Source organism: Vicugna pacos, chromosome 19, assembly GCF_048564905.1.
Source record: "Vicugna pacos chromosome 19, VicPac4, whole genome shotgun sequence".
In the NCBI taxonomy this organism is placed as follows: Eukaryota; Metazoa; Chordata; class Mammalia; order Artiodactyla; family Camelidae; genus Vicugna; species Vicugna pacos.
In genome coordinates, this window is record NC_133005.1 from 42,215,756 (window position 1) to 42,234,185 (window position 18,430).

General features: G+C 54.2%; 1 protein-coding gene across 2 annotated transcripts; it reads right to left on the reverse strand.

Annotated features, from left to right (window-relative positions):
* Positions 1–3,454: 3,454 nt before the first annotated feature.
* ZBP1 (Z-DNA binding protein 1) lies at positions 3,455–13,560 on the reverse strand. 2 transcript variants are annotated; one of them, XM_015247746.3, is made up of 8 exons: positions 13,395–13,560; positions 10,615–10,827; positions 9,931–9,993; positions 9,183–9,356; positions 8,901–9,056; positions 7,551–7,754; positions 6,288–6,521; positions 3,455–4,954 (listed from the first exon to the last, which is right to left on the reverse strand). In XM_015247746.3, the coding sequence occupies exons 1-8, from the start codon at positions 13,426–13,428 to the stop codon at positions 4,806–4,808; spliced, it is 1,227 nt and encodes a 408-aa protein (XP_015103232.2). In that variant the 5' UTR covers positions 13,429–13,560; the 3' UTR covers positions 3,455–4,805. The 2 variants fall into 2 exon arrangements, with proteins under 2 accessions (XP_015103232.2, XP_031543531.2); XM_031687671.2 differs by having other exon boundaries at positions 9,931–9,996.
* Between the last annotated feature and the right edge of the window lie 4,870 nt (positions 13,561–18,430).

Here is an 18,430-nt window from a genome sequence, read left to right on the forward strand (position 1 = left end):
GAGGTTATCCTGGGTTGGCTGGGTAGGCTGAAAGTAATCACAAGGGTTTTTAGAAGAGAGAGGAAAAAGGAAAGAGGAAAGAGGAAGATGGAGAGAGACTGGAAGATGTGATGCTTGTGATGCTGTTCAGGATAAAGGAAGGGGCCACGAGCCGGGAAAGCAGGCACCTCTGGAAGCTGGAAAAGACAAGCGAGTTTCACTGAAGCTCCGGAGGAAACAACTCTGCCCACACCTTGATTTTAGCACCGTGAGGCCATGTGGGACTTCCAGCCGCCCCAACTGTAAGATGATAAATTTGTGATTTTTAAACTTATCTGTGGCAATTTATTACAGCGGCAACAGGAAACTGCTCCCCTCTGCCCTGTGACAACCAAAAGTCTCCAGACTTGCCACATGTCCCTGCGATGGGAGGATGTGGGTAAAATGGGTCCCCGTGGAAACCACTGAACTATTTACTCTTTACTAAGTTTTCCCCATGTGTGTCCCGGCCAACTGGGGCCCCTGAACTATAACATCTAACCCTCTTGTAAACCTGAGCTGTGTGCACTGCAGGCCCATTCTGCAGATCAGAAGGCTGAGGCTCAGAGCTGTTAAGTGGGCGGCTAGGGATGGGGTCACACAGATAGGCCGGCAGAACCAGGATTCCTCTCCAGAATCGCACGGCCTCTGACCCGGACTCTGCATCCCCGCACCTTCATGCCTCCCACCAGCGGGCGGAGCTGAGTCTGCCGCCCCAAGGAGAGGCCAGGCCTTTCAGAGTCTCTGCAGCCCGGGGGAGGGGCCGCCCAGCCCCCACTCACCATCTGACACCCCTGCCCCCTTGGGCTATGGCCTTTTGCCAGCTGGGCTGCTTCTCCAGCAGCTGATGATGGCAAAGGCCATAGGGTCCCCAGTGGGGGGTGGGAGGGGAACGAGCAAGAGAGTCACAAAAAGTGGGGCCAGGCAGTGAGAGCTGGGCTGGTGGTTGTTGTCTTCCATGTGGAAGAACACTGGCTTAGGAACCCAGCAGACTGTGTTCAATCTTGTCTCTGTCCCTTGGGCAGTTGTTTAACCTTCCTGAGACTCAGTTTACCTCTCTGGGCAGTGGGCTCCCTGAGGATCGCCCAGGGCTGTATCTCCAGCTTTTCCCCACCGCCGAGAAATGTTATCTGACAGAGCCTCTTGCAGGAGGAGTGTTTTCACTGAATACAAAATGCTGGTCCTGCCTGTCCCTCTTCTCATCGGATGCATTGGTGGCATTCTGGTCTCATTCACCAGAGCGAGGAGCATGGAAGATGGGAGTGTGCCTCTGGGTGATGGGTTTATGATTGGGGCTAGAAAAATCTGATTCAGTATCTAGAAGGCTCAACCCCAGGCACTACCAGTTTGGGCAAGTCATTTGTCCTCCCTTGGCCCTAATTTCCTTTTCTGCTTGAGAGGAGGATCAAAGGATGCTTAGAAAGTGCCAGGTGCTCCGTGGGTCTTCACGGGTCTAGGCTCCTCCAGCTGCACGGATGTACCCGGACTGACTACAGCTGATGTCTCTCATTTCCATGGCCAACTGGAGAGGGTGAATCCTCGGGTGGTTTAGAAGCTACTTTTGTCTCCTGTGGGAATGTGAGGTCTGGAACCACAGCAGCCACTTTGTCACCACCAGGGCAGAACTCCTTGTGGCTGGAGAGTCTCGATGTGGAGTCTGAGAAAGCTGAGTCTGTGGGAAGCCAGACTGAGAGATGGAGGGACAACAGGTCCTCGGCCACAGTGAGCTGCTGGATAAGGGCTTACCTGAAGTCTGTTTACAAGAGGCAGTATTAATTAATTAAACTGCTTTTTTAAAATTCAAAAGTTTCAGTAGATCTTCAATCTGCCTATCTACAGTTCTTTAGAAATGCATAAATATATTTCAAAAAATCTTCTCAGTTTTATTTTTCCCATAGAAATTGCATTCCCGCCTTCACCCAGCCACCCATAACAAAGCTTTACCTGCTGTCTGGGAAATTTTTTCTCAACATTTTCCCCCAATTCTTCTATTGCTTTTTTAAAAAGTAACAATCAGCTTTCATACATAAAATGTCGAGGAGCATGTCCTTGTTCTCCTAGACGTCCTTTATTTGAGCAAAGCATTCTTGTTTTCCAGTTGTGATTTCCTCTCTTCCCTTGGAGGGCGTTACTGATGGAGCCTCGAAGTTTTCTTCTGTTCCGTACATTTTCTCTAGTTCCTCGTAATTCCCATTTATGTTTGAGAGCTATTCGTCTGGCCATCATATTGGAAGCTTTTCTCAAATGTCTTGTGAAAATAACTTTTTAAATGAAAAAGCAAATAGATTCCCTTTTCTAGGTTTCTGTCACTTGCAACCCAAATGCTCCTGACTTACTCCCTAGACTCTTTCCCTTCTTCTAATCTCAGCGTCTGCTGAAGCCCCACAGGCGAGGCGTCCTGTCTGGGGTCACCCTGAGAGGAGTAAAGGGGCTGGGATGAGAAAATAGAATTGCATCTGTGAGCAGGGCACAGTGGTTTTGGAAAATCGCTTCCAACTCAAGAGACGAAGTCCCCCTGCCCCTCTGCTATCCCCACGCCATCCAGTTCCAGGGGCTGCAAGTTCTCTGCACACGCATCACCACAGAAGGGGCTGCAGTGGTGGGTGAGCTGGTGAGGGCTAAGGGCTGGGGCATGGACGGACTTAATCATTCTCTGCTTTGAATGGAAGCTAGTTAATTTCCTTCCTGAAGAGATCAGCTTTGACCTTCACCTCCAGCCCCCGTTCACTGCTGGCAATGCTTTGTCAGCGTGCTTATGACAAATTAATTATATGGAGAGGGGAAATCCTGCAGGAAAAATGACTGTTCTGGCTTGGGCTGAAGGTGAGAGCTGAGGCTGGATTCTGAGATGCATTTTGATCGCCCGCTGATACGGGCCTGGTTAACCACAGACCTTGGGCAAAGTTGGAGGCAGGCGGTTAGCTTGCAGCTCACCCCAGAGAGAAGACCATGCCAGCAGCGATGAGTCAAACCCGATTTCCAGCCCCTTCCACCTGCTGGCCTGTTTGCAAACCGGATATCCCATGCCGGGCTGATTCGGGGGCCTCAGGGCACTGTGGTGCTGAGATAACTTTGCCCCCTGTAGGTCGGGCAATTCCAGCCCAAGGAACAAAACCTTCCCTTCCCTGTAATGAATCCAGCTTCCTTGTTGCGCGGACCTGCCCCCTTCTCCCTGGAATATTTGTGCAGGCGGAGCCGGGCTTGTCCAGAGCTCAGCGTCAAGTCCATACTCCTCTCCAGCCAAATTCCCTCTTCTGTTTTCTTCGCGTGGCGAGGACAACACCCAACTGCTGCGCTGCTCTGAAGAAGTCATCTAGTTCTGACCATCATGCCTTCGCCCAGCCGTGCGCCTGCCTAGGACACCATTCCCATCCCGCCCTCCCCCCGCCCCCTGCCAGCTGCTGAGAAGGAGCTCTAAGGCTCTCCCCTCCCCCGGGAAGCCTCCTGGCCCTCCAGGTGGCGTCTGGGCCCCTGTCCCGCACTCCCCTGAGTCCCTGAGATCACCGCGGCTCAGGACTCCCTGCCGGTGTCCCGGGCCCGGCGCTCCGGCTGACTGAACTGCTCGCTGAGGGCAGGGCTTGCCTTCCTCTTGACGTAGCCTGAGGGCAGGGTCCTTCAGAAGAGGTTGGCAGAGGGGCCTGTCCAGCACACATTGAGGGCTCCAGAATGAAAGTCAGGGCCTCTGTGCCTAGTGAGCTCACTGCCAGATCCTGGGGGAGACGAAGCCGACTTCTGAGGTTCTTGCCTGCCTCGAGGCAGCCCTTTTCTGGTAACTTTAGAGAATGGCCATCCTTCCCCCTGAAACCATGTGACTGGTCGTGACTGACCTTCCTCCTGATTCCAGGGATAGATCATGTGGCACCCGTTGGCCATTCACAGCATTCTGTCGCTCTGACCAATGATCATTTGAGGGACAGGCACATGACCAAAGCCATCCAACATGACTTGCGCGATTAGGAAGAGGTGCTCTCCTTCCTCTGTGCAGCTACACTGGTGGCATGGGAGCCCGGAGACTCTGAGCCATCTTTGCCAATACAAAGGAAAGCAGAGAGATGGAGAGGGGAGGCTAAGTCCTAAGACGTTGTCTGAGATCCTGGATCCAGGCATTCCTGAAGCATGATTTATGCTTGGAGTTGTCTACACCAGAAGAGCCAATACACTCCTTGTTGTGCTGAATCAGTTCCCAGCTTTCTGTCATCTACAACCAAATGACTCACCTAATGGACAAGTGCAGCAATAAATCCTGCTTCAGGAATGACTGGATCCAGGAGCTCAAACAATGCATAAGGATTCCCATTTAAGGGACATACTGTAAGTGTTGTGTGTTGGTCCAGGCACTGACCAACACGTCAGGGCATATGCCTCAAGACCCTCACAGCTGAGCTGGAAAAGGAGATAAAAATGTGTTCAATGATATTCTTCACTGAGGCCCTCCTTTCCCCCAGCAGACACTAGTCCTGGGGGGACATGGCTCCTGGGCATTGAACGTCTTTGGTCCAGGGGAGGAGACACAGTGGAGTGAGAGAAAGGCCCACCTGAGGTATGGGCGTGGCACTGGGAGAACCGGTATGTGGACACTGAGTGGCAGGTGCCTCTGTGTGTGCACGTGGGGGACATGAGTTCTGTCCCACAGCGGCCTTGCCTGGCTGATGGCCACCCTTGTCTATCCTTTTCCACCTTTTCCCAGCATCCCTTCCCAGGCACCCCTGTCCCCACCCAACTTCCTGGTCCTGGAAATGCCACTGGATCCACCTCCCTGGGGACCCCGCGTCTGCAGTTCTGTGCACTCAGGGGCCGTCTTCCGGGGTCCTGGGGCCCCTGCTTTTGAGAGTCATGGCTTCGAGCTGGGAGATGAGTGTCTCATCATGGATGGGGGCAGCTTGACCACCGTCAGGAGGGAGCTTGGTTGTCAGTCGTTCGGCTCTGGAGGGAGGGTCTGGGAAGAGACGGGGACCGAGGAACACATGAGCCGCCTCCCCTCGAATAACCGAGGTGATTTGGTTCGCGAAGACTGAGATGCTGCCCCGGGTGGACGACCTCGTGTTCCACCTCCGAGGCCCTGTCCTTTCTCCCCTGGACTGTTGCTCCCACTTCTCAGCCCTCTTTGCTTTCCCCATATTGTCTTTGGCCAGACTTTTAAATACTACACCACATCACGTTGTCCCTGCCTCAAACCCCCAGGCCTCCCCAGCTCACTTCAGGTAAGATCCAGACCTTGTTTCTGGTTTCTTGGCACAGAAAGACCTGTCCTTGGCTGGCAGACCCACTCCTTCCTGCTCCCTGGGCTCCCGTGCGTGGTTCTGAACATCACCCTTGCTCCCACCTCAGGGCCTTTGCACCTGCTGTTCCTGCCACCTGCAGTGCTGGCCCCACATCTGTGCTTGGCCAGCTCCTTCTTGCCCACAGACCTCAGCTCAGATGCCACCTCCTCCTGGAGCTTCTCTGACTGCCTGGCTAAGGCAGCTCCGCCCCTCACTATGGCACTGCCCCCTGGCACCAGGTTTTATTGGTTTTTCCAGTTGGTCTTGAAATCCTTGAAAGGCTTGATTGCTTGTGGGTTTTCTGTTCCCTGCTGGACTCTCATCTTCATGATTGGGGAGCATCTGTCTGTTTCACTCGTGGCTGTATCTCCAGGGGAGGGAGTACTGAGGGTGAGTGGAGCCAGAGTGGGTGAATAAATAAATGACCTTCTCCTAATTCTTGGAAGATGGAAGAAGTGTAGTGTGACTACAGCAATATTCTGGGGAAGAATCAGTGAACTGGGAAACTAAGAATAGAGGAGGGATCATGTTCCAGAAGGTTCCAAGGAGGGCCAGCCTCACAGGCACGTGGCCATCACACAGGTCCGTTCAGAGGGGCCTGTGCTTGGTTTACTGCTCTGCTGCCTTTGTCTGGAAATTCTCACTAAGTTATGAATATGGGGTCTTGCTGTTTCATGTCACACTGGACCCCACAAGTCACGTGCCTGGTCCTGTCCAGCTGTCCCAGCAGCGAGGGGAGCTCATCCAATCCTCACCACAGCCTGCGAGCTACTGACTATGCTAATCACCCTCATTTTACTGATGGGGAAGAAGAGGCTTAGAGCTGAGTGACGGGTTAGGTTGACCCCACACACTCTAACTCAAGAGCCCCCGCTTCTGCTCTGGCCCTCTCCTGCCTCTCAGGGAGAACCCTGAGACTCGTGGGTGTTGAATGAATGAATGAATGAATGAATGAATGAATGAATGAGAGAGAGAACAGGCAGGGGCCCCACTGTGCGCCAGGCTCACCTGCGCCCTCTCCTGGCTCCCCAGGGCCCCTCCTGCCCTCCTCAGGCCCTGCGACTCCTCCGTGGCCGCCTGCCCCTGGGCTGATGGTCATTCTGTTGTGGTTGCCAACCGTGGTGTCCTCAAGGAAGCACGCGTGAATGTGGACTCTCTGGGCCATGACCCCCTCGGTCTGAGCTCCTGGTTCAGGGATCTGAATTTCAATGGAAGCTTCTGGGCCGGCCGTCGGGACAGAAACTGTGGGTCAGCCAAAGAGAGAGATGCTGGGAGGGGTGTGTGAGCAGCTGGAGCCCCAACCTGGCTCCAAGTCCTCCATGGGTGGCTCTCCTCCCTGAACCTCCTCACGGTGGCCCACGCCGTCCATGGCAGAGACCTTGCCTCACATGGCACCTCTGCACATGCCTTTCACTGGCCTGGGCTGCCAGCTATCTCGACCCCTGGCTCTGCCAGCTTGGGCCCCCTCTCCTCCTGCAGCCTGGCACAGCTGACCTGGTCCTCTGTGCCTTCTCCTGGGACTCAGCCAGTCCCTGCTGCTGCCTCCTGCTCCCCTCCTGTCTGCTGTCGGCTTCCCAGCAGGTCTGGAACACCTTCTCCATCTCTGGTTAGAATCTTCACGTGGTCCCCAGCCCAGTCCCCAGCCTCCCTTGTGCCTCTCCTGCCTTTCCCAGCCAAACTTCAGAACAGAGCTGTCCACACTCTGTCTCCCCTCCTTCCATTCCCCACTCTCTTTCTGTACCCTCTGGTCACCACTGACCCCTTGCTGCTGGACCCCGTGGACCTCCCTTGACCTCACTGGCCTCCCCTCTTCTGGAAACTCGTCCCCTGGCGTCCTTGGCTCTCCTCCTCTCTCTCAGGCTTCTCCACTGTGTCTCCCCAGCCTGTCTCTGGATTGCCAGTGCCAGGGAGGACACAGCCTGGGCCCTCTGGTCACTGATGACAGTGCCTAGGTGGCTCCTGTCCTCCGCTCTCCTTAGACACCTTCCCAGTCCAGCCATCTCTGTTGTCCATCCTTCAGCTGGCCCAGGAAATGGTCCCTGCCCATTGTATAGATGAGAAAACTGAGGTTTCCCGAGGAAGATGGTAGGGGTTGAGAACTCGAGTGCCAGCTCTGAAAGACCCACCTGCTCTACTCTGGTACAGCCTCCTGGTGAAAGGGGAGGAATTTCCCACCATGCTTCTCTCCCTACAAGGACTGGCTCAAGTTCTGTCTAGCCCAGAGCCGAGTAGGGAGGGGTGGGGGCGGGATGTGGCCTGCTCTCCCATTACCTGGGGGGCTCCCGCAGGCGCTGTGGGCGGGGCTCTCGGCCGGGTGGCTGTGAAGGCTCATTTGGTTGCCGTGTCCCATCTGTACACGTCTGAGCACAGACTCCTCCATGCGGATGTCCTGGGGCCCCAAGGATCCAGCCAGGGGACCCTGAGTTGAGGGATCAGTTGGCGCCCTTGGAGGGAGGTAAAGCGGAGCCGTGGAGCCTGGCAGGGGACACAGAAATATGACCTCTGACCGGCACCCTCTAACCTCCCCCCCGCACACACGTGATTCCTGGCAGGACAGAGGAGACAGGCCTCTGAGTTCTTTCTGGACCCCATCAGACTGGGGATGACTCTTTCAGGCTCTGGACTGGAGAGCAGGTGGACCCGGCAGAGCGGTCAGCAGGGGGCTCCCTGCGTTTTTATAACTGGCGCCTGGGGTGTCACTGGGGCACTCGAAAACCCACGCAACGAGCACGTCTGCTTCGTAGCTGTTCCCAACCGTCTGACTGCGTCAGGAGGAAGTCTCCTCCAGGGCCAGCTCGGTGTCGGCACCCAGCCCTCAGAGCCGCCGGTATTGTTTCATTTTCTCAGCATTTATTTTTATGGTGACCTTCGTGGTTTTCAACTTAAGGTAATGCTGTAAAAATTCACTTTAAAATAAGTTTGAATAGAATAAAAAGGTAAACCGTTTAAGGACAGCGAGGACACAATCGGCCATGGGCGTGGCCAGACTTGGGAAGGCGGAGCTCAGGGACCCAAGCTGGGGAAGGAGGCTCTAGATTCCAGAACAAAGGTCCTCATTTCACAGTTGGGGAAACTGAAGCCCGGATCGGAAAAGGGCTCCCTCCAGGTGACAGGGAGTGCGCCAGCTTTGGGTGATGCTCTCGCTTGTGTCCTGTGGCTGGACTGATGGGTGAGCCTGTGCCCTCTCCCCACAGTGCCCGGCACAGAGCAGCACCCGTTTGCTTACTGTATTTCATCAAAGCTAGCATGCCCCTGGCAAGGCATCCCAGTTGCTGAGATGTTAACATGTGGAAAAAAATAGTTTGTCTCAGAACAAACGAAATACTACAATGACTCCTTGTGACATCCTACTGAGGGAGAGCGAACTGAATTGTTTCTTGTGGGCAAATATCGGGTCTCATTGAAAATGAGGCAGAAGATGCTGGGATAAAGGGAGAGCAGGAGAGGTTTGATCCAGGCCCAAGGAGAGCTGTCCTTCTCGGGAAAGCCATAAAGGACTTGGAGACCTGAAAGCCACCCTTCCTCCCCGGAGGGCTGGCTGCCCGCCTACCCCCTGCCCCTACCCGGATGGAGCGGGTGCCCCTGACAGGCCCCTTCTCCTGGGCGTCTCAGAGGACTCACCATCCTCCCCAGGTGCCGTCACTATGGTGTTCCCATGTCCGATCTGGATGCCTTCAGAGTTCTGAATGGAGATGTGGCTGTTGGGCCCTTTCTGACAGATCATGTTGATGGGATTCTGCTGGTAAATGACAGCAGTGGGCTGATGTCTAGGACCCTCTGCAAAACAATATCCCACTCAGGGAAAGCGCTTGGCCCAGCAAGGCCCAGGTGTTGGGTGCTGCGGTTTCTCGTCACCGCTCTGCTCCTCTGTCCTGTCCGGCAGCGCAGCAGGCGGGGGCCTACCTGGTTGATAAACCGCCCATGAGTGTGATTTCTCGTCTAAATGCAGGAGGTGCTTGTTCCTCAGCGCATACAAGTCTGGGTTGACTTCCTTGGCTGTCTTCATTCCCAGGGCCTGGGCGATGATCAGGGCCTTATGCGGCCCACGGGCTTCCAGAAACCTGTAGATCTCTTCCTCTGCGAGGCAGGAGGCAGGTGGTTAAGGAGGACCCAGAGTTTGAATCTGCTCCCCTGCGTGTGACCTTGGCAGACTCAGCCCCTCTGTCCATTGTCCTCATCTGTAAAATGGGCACAATCACAATGCACTGGCGGGGGAGGGCAGAGCTCCGCGGTAGAGCATGTGCTTAGCATGCACGAGGTCCTGGGTTCAACCCTCAGTACCTCTATGAAAGATAAACAAACAAACAAACCTAATTAACCCCCAAAGATAAAAAAAGAATAAACAGATCTTTAAAAAAATAAAAGCAGATATGATTAAAAAATAAATAATGCACTGCAGAGGTTGTCCTGGGGATCAAGGGCTCTGAACAGTGCCTGGCACGTGGTCAATAAATGCCAAGCACCCATCAGATCAATGATTTCTCAGCCATTTATCTTTTTTCACTGAAAAGACTGAGTCTTGCCTCCGAACACGTTGTGGGAACCTGTCAGTGGCTGGGGCGTGGCCTCTGAACACTTTTAACATCTCAAATGGCCAAAGAGAGTCTGGGGTCAGAGAGAACAGGGGCTGAGAGGCAGCGAGGGTGCTTACGCCGTTCACTGAGCTCCGCGCCAGGCTTCCTGGGGACTGCAACTGTGTCCTGCTGGGGCCTCTCTGCTGGAGGGAAAAAGACAAGTCGGGGGCAGAGGAAGAGGAGAGAGGCTGGGGACTCCACAGACAAAGGCGGCTGGCTCTGGAGGAGGGGCGCCCAGGCACAAACGTTGCCAGCTCGGACTCTAGAGTAAACCAAATTTGGCTTTGCACCCTACCCCGCCCCTTCCAGCTGTGTGGTTTGCACACTTGTTAACCTTTCTGGGAAACGCGGGAAGAAGCCCGCCGACTACCTCTGGGGTGGTGTGTGGGCTGAGGGACCCCCGGGCACCGCATCGGCCCCCTGTACGTACTTGACACACAAGGGCTCTTTTGGTCCACCGGCTGCAGCCCTAGAGAGAGCCCACGCGCGATGCTCAGCCTGTTCTGTGACCGTCACCACCCTAGTCAGAGTCACCATCATTATTGTTTGGCTGAGCACCTCTACGCGCTGGCGCTTGGCTGAGCCCTTTGCGTTGAATCCTCTTGAAACCCCACGAAGCAGCCCTACTGTTATCTCCATTGGCCGGAGAAAGATATCAAGGTGCAGTTAGGGGACTTCACGAACCGAAGCCCCAGTCTGGGCTTGGCCGTTGCCAGGGCTGCTCGTGCTGGGTCCCCCTCGCCCCCAGGATGGCAGGTTACCTGGCTCTGTGGGAACCACTTCTCTGGTCCCACTGTCGCCCAAGCACCACAGCGCGGGGCCCAAGAGGGTGAGTCCTCCTTTTGACTCCTTCTTCATTTGGTGCAGAACTTGGTTGAGTTTCTTCTTGGGCACTTGGCATTTCTTCACCAGGTGGGCAGTCTTCACAGGGGAGCCGGCGTCTCTCAGCATCTCCAGGATCCTCTCCTCAAGGTCTGGGAGAGGGAGGCAGAGGCAGAGAGAGAACTGGGGTCCCCTGACAATCCAGCCTGGGCTGGAGGCCCCCCAGGAGAGGGGTCCAGGGCAGAGGGAGGAGCAGAGGTCTGAGCAGACATCCGACAATATTTCTGTTCAGTGAGCTGGTCAGAAATGACCTTGGCTGGACAGCCTGGTGGCCAGAGGAGGTGCCCAGGCCCTGTGAGTGTCCTCACCTGGTGTGAGCGCTTGAGGGCAGGTGGGACCACTCAGGTCTCAGATGTCCTCAGAGCAGAGGGGAGTGGGGGCGTTAGGATGCAGGAGGGTGAGGGCAGAGCACAGGAGGAAGGAGGGGCGGGGAGAGAGGCCTGCTTCTGGTTTTCTCTGACCCTGGTCCTCCTCCTCCCTGCGGAATCTGCCCCTCCTCTTGGGCTCATCATCCACATGAGTGACGTCACGATGTACCCCTGCCAGAAACCTAGTGTACCTTCAGAAATGGCTCTTTCTCCTGGACACCCAGTCATGGAGTCCTGGAAAAACTATTCCTGGCTCTCCCCTCTTTGCCTCCACCTCCCTGCTCCTTGTCACCATTTCCTGGATGCCAGCGATTCCACCAGCTCCAGTCAGGTTTCCTCTGGGCCACCCTCCCCTCAGCAGGCAGCATTGCTTCTGCCAGCCTCATCTTCACTTACCCTCAGCTTCCCTTCAAGTGCCAATGTGCCTGTATTCCCTTCAGCTCCACTCACCCTGGGGCCTTTGCACATGCTGTTCCCTCTGTCAGGAACATTCTTCCCCAACCCCAACCTGTCCACCTCAGGTCTCACTCAGACTTCACAGTTGGGAAGCCATCCTGGATGCCCTGAGCAGGTGGGGTGCTGTCTGTGTGTGCATCCCCTGAAGCATGTCCTCAAGGACCCCCTGCTGTGATTGCCCAGCTCCCTGTAGTGCCTTTGGAGTCTAGCACAGTGCTGGGCACACAGTAGGGTCTCAGGAGATGGCATTTGAATGGAGGAGTCACTGGATGAATGAGTACATGTCCTCTGCTGGGTAGGTGTCCACCCAGATGACCAGGACAAGGGACAGACAGCTCCTCCCGAATCTCTTTTCCCCACCTGAGCTTAGTGGCCCTAAGCAGGACCCTCTGAGGCTCAAGGAGGAACTTTCCCAATGGCCCCTGCTCCTCCCAGACAGGGTCCCCTAAACCCAAACCAGCTGCTGTGTGGGCAGGGAGAGGCCTGAGTAGACCCGGGGCTGGCAGCGCCGGGAGCTGGAGAGAGGAAATGTCTCCTTCCGAGAAGTCCGAGGGAAATGCGGAGCAGGCCCTTCTTGGGAAGACCTGGGTCCGCTTCCAGGGCTGAGACCCGATCCTTTGCCTTCTGGGTTTTTCCCAGGGTCTTTCAAGGCAGCACTAGTGGGGAGGGGACAATCTATTTGCTGACTCTGCGCTGGGTGCTGTCGCTTGCTCTTGTGGTCAAAATGTTTGCATCCTTGCTGGGTGTAGATGACAGAACACTGGGCTCTCCCCCCTTCACCCACCAAACTCTGCCCCCTACAGTAGAGATCCCCACCCCGCCGACTGTGGCTTTGCCTAGTCTTGACAAGAGTTTTGATTCTTGAAAAGCCTGTTGTGGATAACCCTCTTCCCCTCCCTCCTCTTCCGATCCCCTGACCCTGAAGAGGAAATGGGCCTGCAGTGAAGGCTGGGCTGGCCTCGCTGACTGAGTCCTCAAGCTGGTGAACGGGAAGTGTGAAATGGACAAGGTGCAACAAGTTGGTACGAAGGAAAACCCACCGGGGAGGAAGTTAAATTTGGTTCCCAAGTGCCCTGGACAGGTAACTGCACGTTCCCTTGGGGAAACAGAAGAGGAACCTGGGACCACCCCCCTCCGGGCTCCCTGGGCCACACCCAGTCGGCCTCCCTCCGTGATACACCCTATTTTCCTGGGCTTGAGCCCTAGCTCTGCGACCTCTCTGAGCCTCAGTTTCTCCATCTGCAAAATGATGTTAATAGCCGTGACTTCAAAGATTGTGGGGAGGAGTAAACGAACTAATAATGGTCACAATACAAAATCAAACAAAAAACCCTCAGCCCACAGCCCACAAGCTTTAGATGAGGACCCTCGAAAATAGCAATTGCTCAGTAATAATGAACTTTCACCACGTAATTCCAGGAGTAAAGTGTTATCTGAGGAAGGAATGCAGCCAGAGGAAAACCACACACATGCAGATGCCCCTCTTATCAAAGCAGCTTCCGTGCTTCCTCAAAGTGAGCATGAAGATGGGTGTTCAGCCCCAGGCTCAGCCACAATCCGAGTCATTTCACCCACAGGGCCTCAGGGATCTCACATGTAAGGTGGTATCACGCGTGCCCCTGCGGGTGACTGCAAAATGCACACAAAGCTTGTTGCAAGATGCCTGGGGCAGAGCAAGGCTTCTGAGCCAGATTCCACCTGCTCTCCCTTTCTTGTTACTGCTGTGCTGTCAGATACTGTCCTCGCCGGGCTGTAGTCCGGGTGCAGGAAAAGAACCGGAAAGAAGTGCAAGCCCCACCTGAGAACTCCCACTGTTCCTTGGGAAAAGGGAGTACCTGTCTCTCCGGGGTCGGCGGGGGCCTCGGCCATGCTGATGGCAGCTGCTGGGAGCTCGGGAGACGCAGGGCAGCGGCAGGCTCCGACTCCGTGGCCTTGAGAGGTGGACCCGGTGGAAGGCTGTTTAGTGGCCTGGCCTGGTGCTTCTGGCAGCTGTGAAGCGACTGTAGCTTCACCCGGGCAGCTGTCAGCTGCTCACACCCCGGAAGCAGAGCCCTGACAAGCCCAACCTTACAGAATTCTGGAAGAAAAGAAAACGAAACTTCTGTGTGTGGTTTTTGATGGAAACAAAATTGAAAGCAGAATTGATGAGCAAGACGGGATCCAGCCTCCAACTGGATGTTGGTAGGGAGGGGCTGAGACGCAAGATCACAGGATCCTCTGGGGCCGCTGCCCACCCTGCCCCCGGCACACAGGCCAAGACACCTGGGTGGGTGGATGGGTGGGTGCCCTGTGATCACCCATGTGCATGTCAAAACGACAGCCTTCTTTAAAGAGTATGTATTATGTACTTCCTAGTCTCATTTGCTGCTGACTCATCGCCAGGGTAGGGGCTGGTACTGGCCTCTTTTCTCAGAGGGGAAACTGAAACCAGTTGTCCAAAGCTACAGAGATGTTTAGATTCTAACCCAGCTCCACCATTTACTGGCTGTGGGACCTTGGGCTAGTTATTTAACCTATTTGGGCCTCAGTTTTCACGTCTCTAAAATGGGTTAATAAAATCAGCGACCTCAGGTGGTCGTGGTGAGGACTCAAAAGGTTAATCCAGACACCATGTACACTCATGAGCCCAGCTGGGCACCCGCATACCTGTCTCTGAAGAAAGGACCCATCGCTTTTGTACATTCTCAAAGGAGTCATTGATGCCCCGCAGTTCAGAGCCCCTGTTCTGGTCCAGGTAATAGAAGGGGAAGCTGAAGCCTACGGAGGTGAAGGGCTTTGTGTGAGGCAGCCCAGAGGATCAGAAACGCAGCCCAGCAAGTCCCACGCATCGTGCTCCCAGCTGCAGAGGCCGGGGAGGGTGTGTGAGGCTCGCGCTCCCTGGGGGACCCTGTCCCCAGCATTCTGCAAAGGGAGGGGCTTAGGGACATTCACATCCCTGGAAAGGGTCCCCGAGGCGTGTCTCAAGCTGTCTTTGCAGAGCAAGCAGGAAAAATCGCGATCCCTAGTCCACACTCAGACCAATTAAATCCCAATCTCAGGAGGCGGAGCCAAGGGTCCCTGGTGATTTCGTTCGAACCCAAAGTGTAGTGTTGGACGACCGAATAAAAACAGGAAGCCGCAATGAGGCTCTTGTTCCTTTTTAAAGTAAAACTGAAGAAAAGTGTATGTCGATGTGAACTGACAACGATAATTTCAAATGCGGAGTAACTGGGGATGTTGAGAGGGATTGTGAGGTGCCCTCTGGGTGGGGAGCACCGAGCCACCGCGGGCTGGAAGTACCAACCCCGCGTGGGCAGCTGGGAGGCGCCATTCAGGAACTGGCCACCAGGTGGCGCCCGCTCACCAACCTGGGCCCGGGCCCACCTTGTTTGTTCCCTCTGATTTAGGGGGGCCTCTTCCCTGTCTCCTATCCTAGGAAGGCCCCGACTCCATCTGACCCCACGCCGGCTTCTTTCCACTCCCCCTGGCTTCTCCTGTTCAGGCTCCTTGGCTCCTTCCCTGCGTGCCGCTGACCTCTTAGTGTGGACGCCCTGACTTTGGCCTTCACCTGGGTGCCTGGTGCGCTCGCAGGCCAGGCTGAGGGACTCATGCTTGATGTGAGGGTCAGCTTTGTTTCTGGCCTGTGTCCCACGTGGACATGTTGGGATGGCCCTCTCCCTTTCCCCTGTGCCCCCATCACCGCCCCCTCCACACACACCCCTGTCTGAAGCCGCCCCGGGCACCCGCATTGGCTCTCTGGGGGCCTCAGGAGCCTGCCGAGGCTCCTGCCCTCTGCCCGGGAGGCCAGGTGCCTCTGGGAGGTGCCTCCTGGACAAAGACCCTGCCTGGCTTTCTGAGCCTTGCTCCTGCCTAGCTGTGTGCCCCTACCTGTCTCAGCCTCACTTTCTTTAATTATAAAACAGATGATAAATAAGAAAAGGCATGTCTATCCAACATTTAGTAGGTGATCACAAAATTTGCATCATTTAGGAAATGTGAAGTGTTAGATCTGATCTCCATAATTCCGTAATATAACTTTAGACACTAGGCCAAAGGGGGGGGGCATGATAAGAGAAAAAACAATTTAATGTGGGTGGTTTCTGCCTTCCATAGCATTCCGATGGCTGCTGAATCTCCAGCCATCACAACTGCATTCCTTACAGCAGGAAGGAGGCAAGGGAAGAGCAGGTAGCTCTTTTTAAAGAATACTCACAAGTTGCACAGACATTCCTGACATCCATCAGTCTCATGGCCTTGCAAGAGAGGCTGGGAGAGATGGTCTTTATTCTGGGCCACCATGTACCCAGCTAGAGTTGGGGGTTCTATTACTCCCAAATAGGGGATGACAGATATTGGAGGATGCTTAGCAGTTCCTGCCATTTTGAGGCTCTGTTTCCCCGCAAGAAAGGGGAAAGGAAACCTTCTCTATGCCTTTAGTGTGTCCAGTAGCAGCAGCCTCTGTGTTGAGCAGGTCTGAAGCTGAGTTCAAAGTTTTCACACTCTCAGAGCCTCCTGCCCAGAGTGGAAGACAACAGGGGAGATGGAGGGGACAGGGACGCCGGTGACGCCCTACTCTGCCTGAGAAGGACCTCAAAGGCCAGAGGAATTTCAAGATGGCACCGTGGCCTGCTGGAACCCAAATCCCTTTTTGCCCTGGAAAGCATGCTTCTTCTTCATGGCTTGTGTTTTTCTGGAAACTATTAGAACTCTCCGCCCAAACCAGATGATAACTGCATGTTACTGATCTTGAGTCTTTAAATTTCTCTCTCTCTCTTTAATAGAGTGATATTTTTACTGCACATCGTGTTGGCAAAACCCAGTCTCCTTTCTCCCAGGCAGCTGGGATGCTATTATCACATTTCCTCTGTGGATTCACCTCAAGGGAGGGAGCAGAAAGGTCTCAGGGCCCCAAATGGGGATAATAATGTGTCCTTGGCCAGGGGCAGAGGTCAGAGAAGCAAAGGTGGCCAGAGAGAGACAAGGCTTGCACAGGATCACAAGAGCTACCAGTGGGGAGTGAGGAACAAAGACCAAGGCCGGGGCTGCGGGAAGGCAGCGGGTTTTCAGCTGCAGCCCCCAAAGGCGTCTGTCTCCCAGTGTGTCTGCTTGGCTCCGGTCACTGCCCTTGAAGGCAGAGCTTGGTGGGTCTCCATGCGTCATCTGTGTCCTCTGGAGTCAAACAGACCTGGGACTCTGATCTTCGTGGCCCGACCTTTTAACTCTGGGCCTTGAGCCGGTCACTGCTTTCTGAGCCTGTTTCTCCCTTTGACAGAGGTGTCACAGCAGCTCCGATCCTGGGGTGTTGCAAGGCTCACATGGGATTGTGCCCCGAAGCGCCCCACAGAGCTCGGTCGTATCATCAGTGTGTGACCCCGCCTGCCCCTCTCTCAGGTGACAAAGCCATCCCATTTAGCCACCTAGACTTGCACCTAATAACCCCTTGTGCCTTCTCCATCCCAGGCTGCGTGCTGGGCCTGTGGGGAGTGGGTGGGGGTGGGCAGGGGCCCGGGCACTGAAGGCCTTGATTGAAACTTGACACTTTCCCCTGGGGGCAAAGGAAGAGTCACTGGAAGATTTTCATCCAAAGTGATCTGGGGATTTGGGGAGGCTACCTCGGGGCTGGAGAACGTTGGCGGGAGGTTGACCAGGGGAGCGGGGATGTGGCCGCGGGGAGGCTGTGTGGTGTCCAGGAAGTGAGGGGTGGGGGATGTGGCCAGCGCCAGGCTGCTTTCACCTCCCCCCCACCCAACTCTTTCTAGAAAGCCCTTCCCCACATCCCCCAAAATAGACTGAAATGAATTCACATCTAACTTCTATTTGTATAATCAAAAAGCTTTTTGATAATGCTGCTTCTAAAATTCTTTGCCTACGAGAAATTCATTTAATTATGATTGGGCACAATTCCCCCACTGAGGGTCCAGTATTCTCGGGAGCTCTTGCAAAATGAAGAGATCTGACCTATAAATTCACGTCAAATATAACAAAGGCGAATGGTGTTTTTGACTGAATGGAACAATGAATAAACGTGACATAATATTGGGTTCTCTGGATGTTTAATTAAGCATTTATTGATTCTGATTTTGCACGGTTTCCCTGCCCCCCAGCTGTAATGTGGAGCTCAGACATTTTCAAAGGCTCTGGAAGCATCCACAGGCCTGAGGTGCTAAGGCTTCCACGCCTAGAAGATAATGTGGGAAATGCAGGGAAGACCATCATGGCGGCCAAGGCTCCTGCTCTTCCGGGGTTCGTAGCCCAGGGCGGGTTGTGGCTGGGGTGTTACAAAGGGTCCGACAGAAACGGGGCAACATCAGAATATTTTTACATCTTAATTCATAACTTCTTTTCACTTTAAATGGGTATCATACACTAAGATTTGATCCAAAAATGTTTCTTAAAGGACTCAGTGAGGAGGGAGAGGGTAGAGCTCAAGTGGCAGAGCGTGTGCTTAGCATGCGTGAGGTCCTGGGTTCAATCCCCGGTACTTCCTCTAAAAATAAATAAATAAACGTAATTACCTCCCCTTGGCCAGAATGAAATAATTGAATAATACAACCAGAAATAAAATCTAAAAATAAATAAATAAACGAAACAAACCAAAACAAAAAAGACTTAGTGACTAAGGTCCAAACAAATGACAAGCACTGTGGTTGTGCTAACAGAGGAGGCAATGTGGGTCTGGCCTTTGTTAAAAAAAATAAGTAAGACTTAGTGACTAAATAGCAGCTGGTATTTATTTAGAGCTTCCTGTGGACCCTGTTTCTAGTGCTTGACATTATTTTAGTCAATTCTTCTAGCAATCCTATAAGGCAGGTAAGTCATGTTAAATCTACACTTTACAGATAAGAAAATCGTGGTCCAGAAAGATTACTGAGTAATCTGGTCAAGATCATGG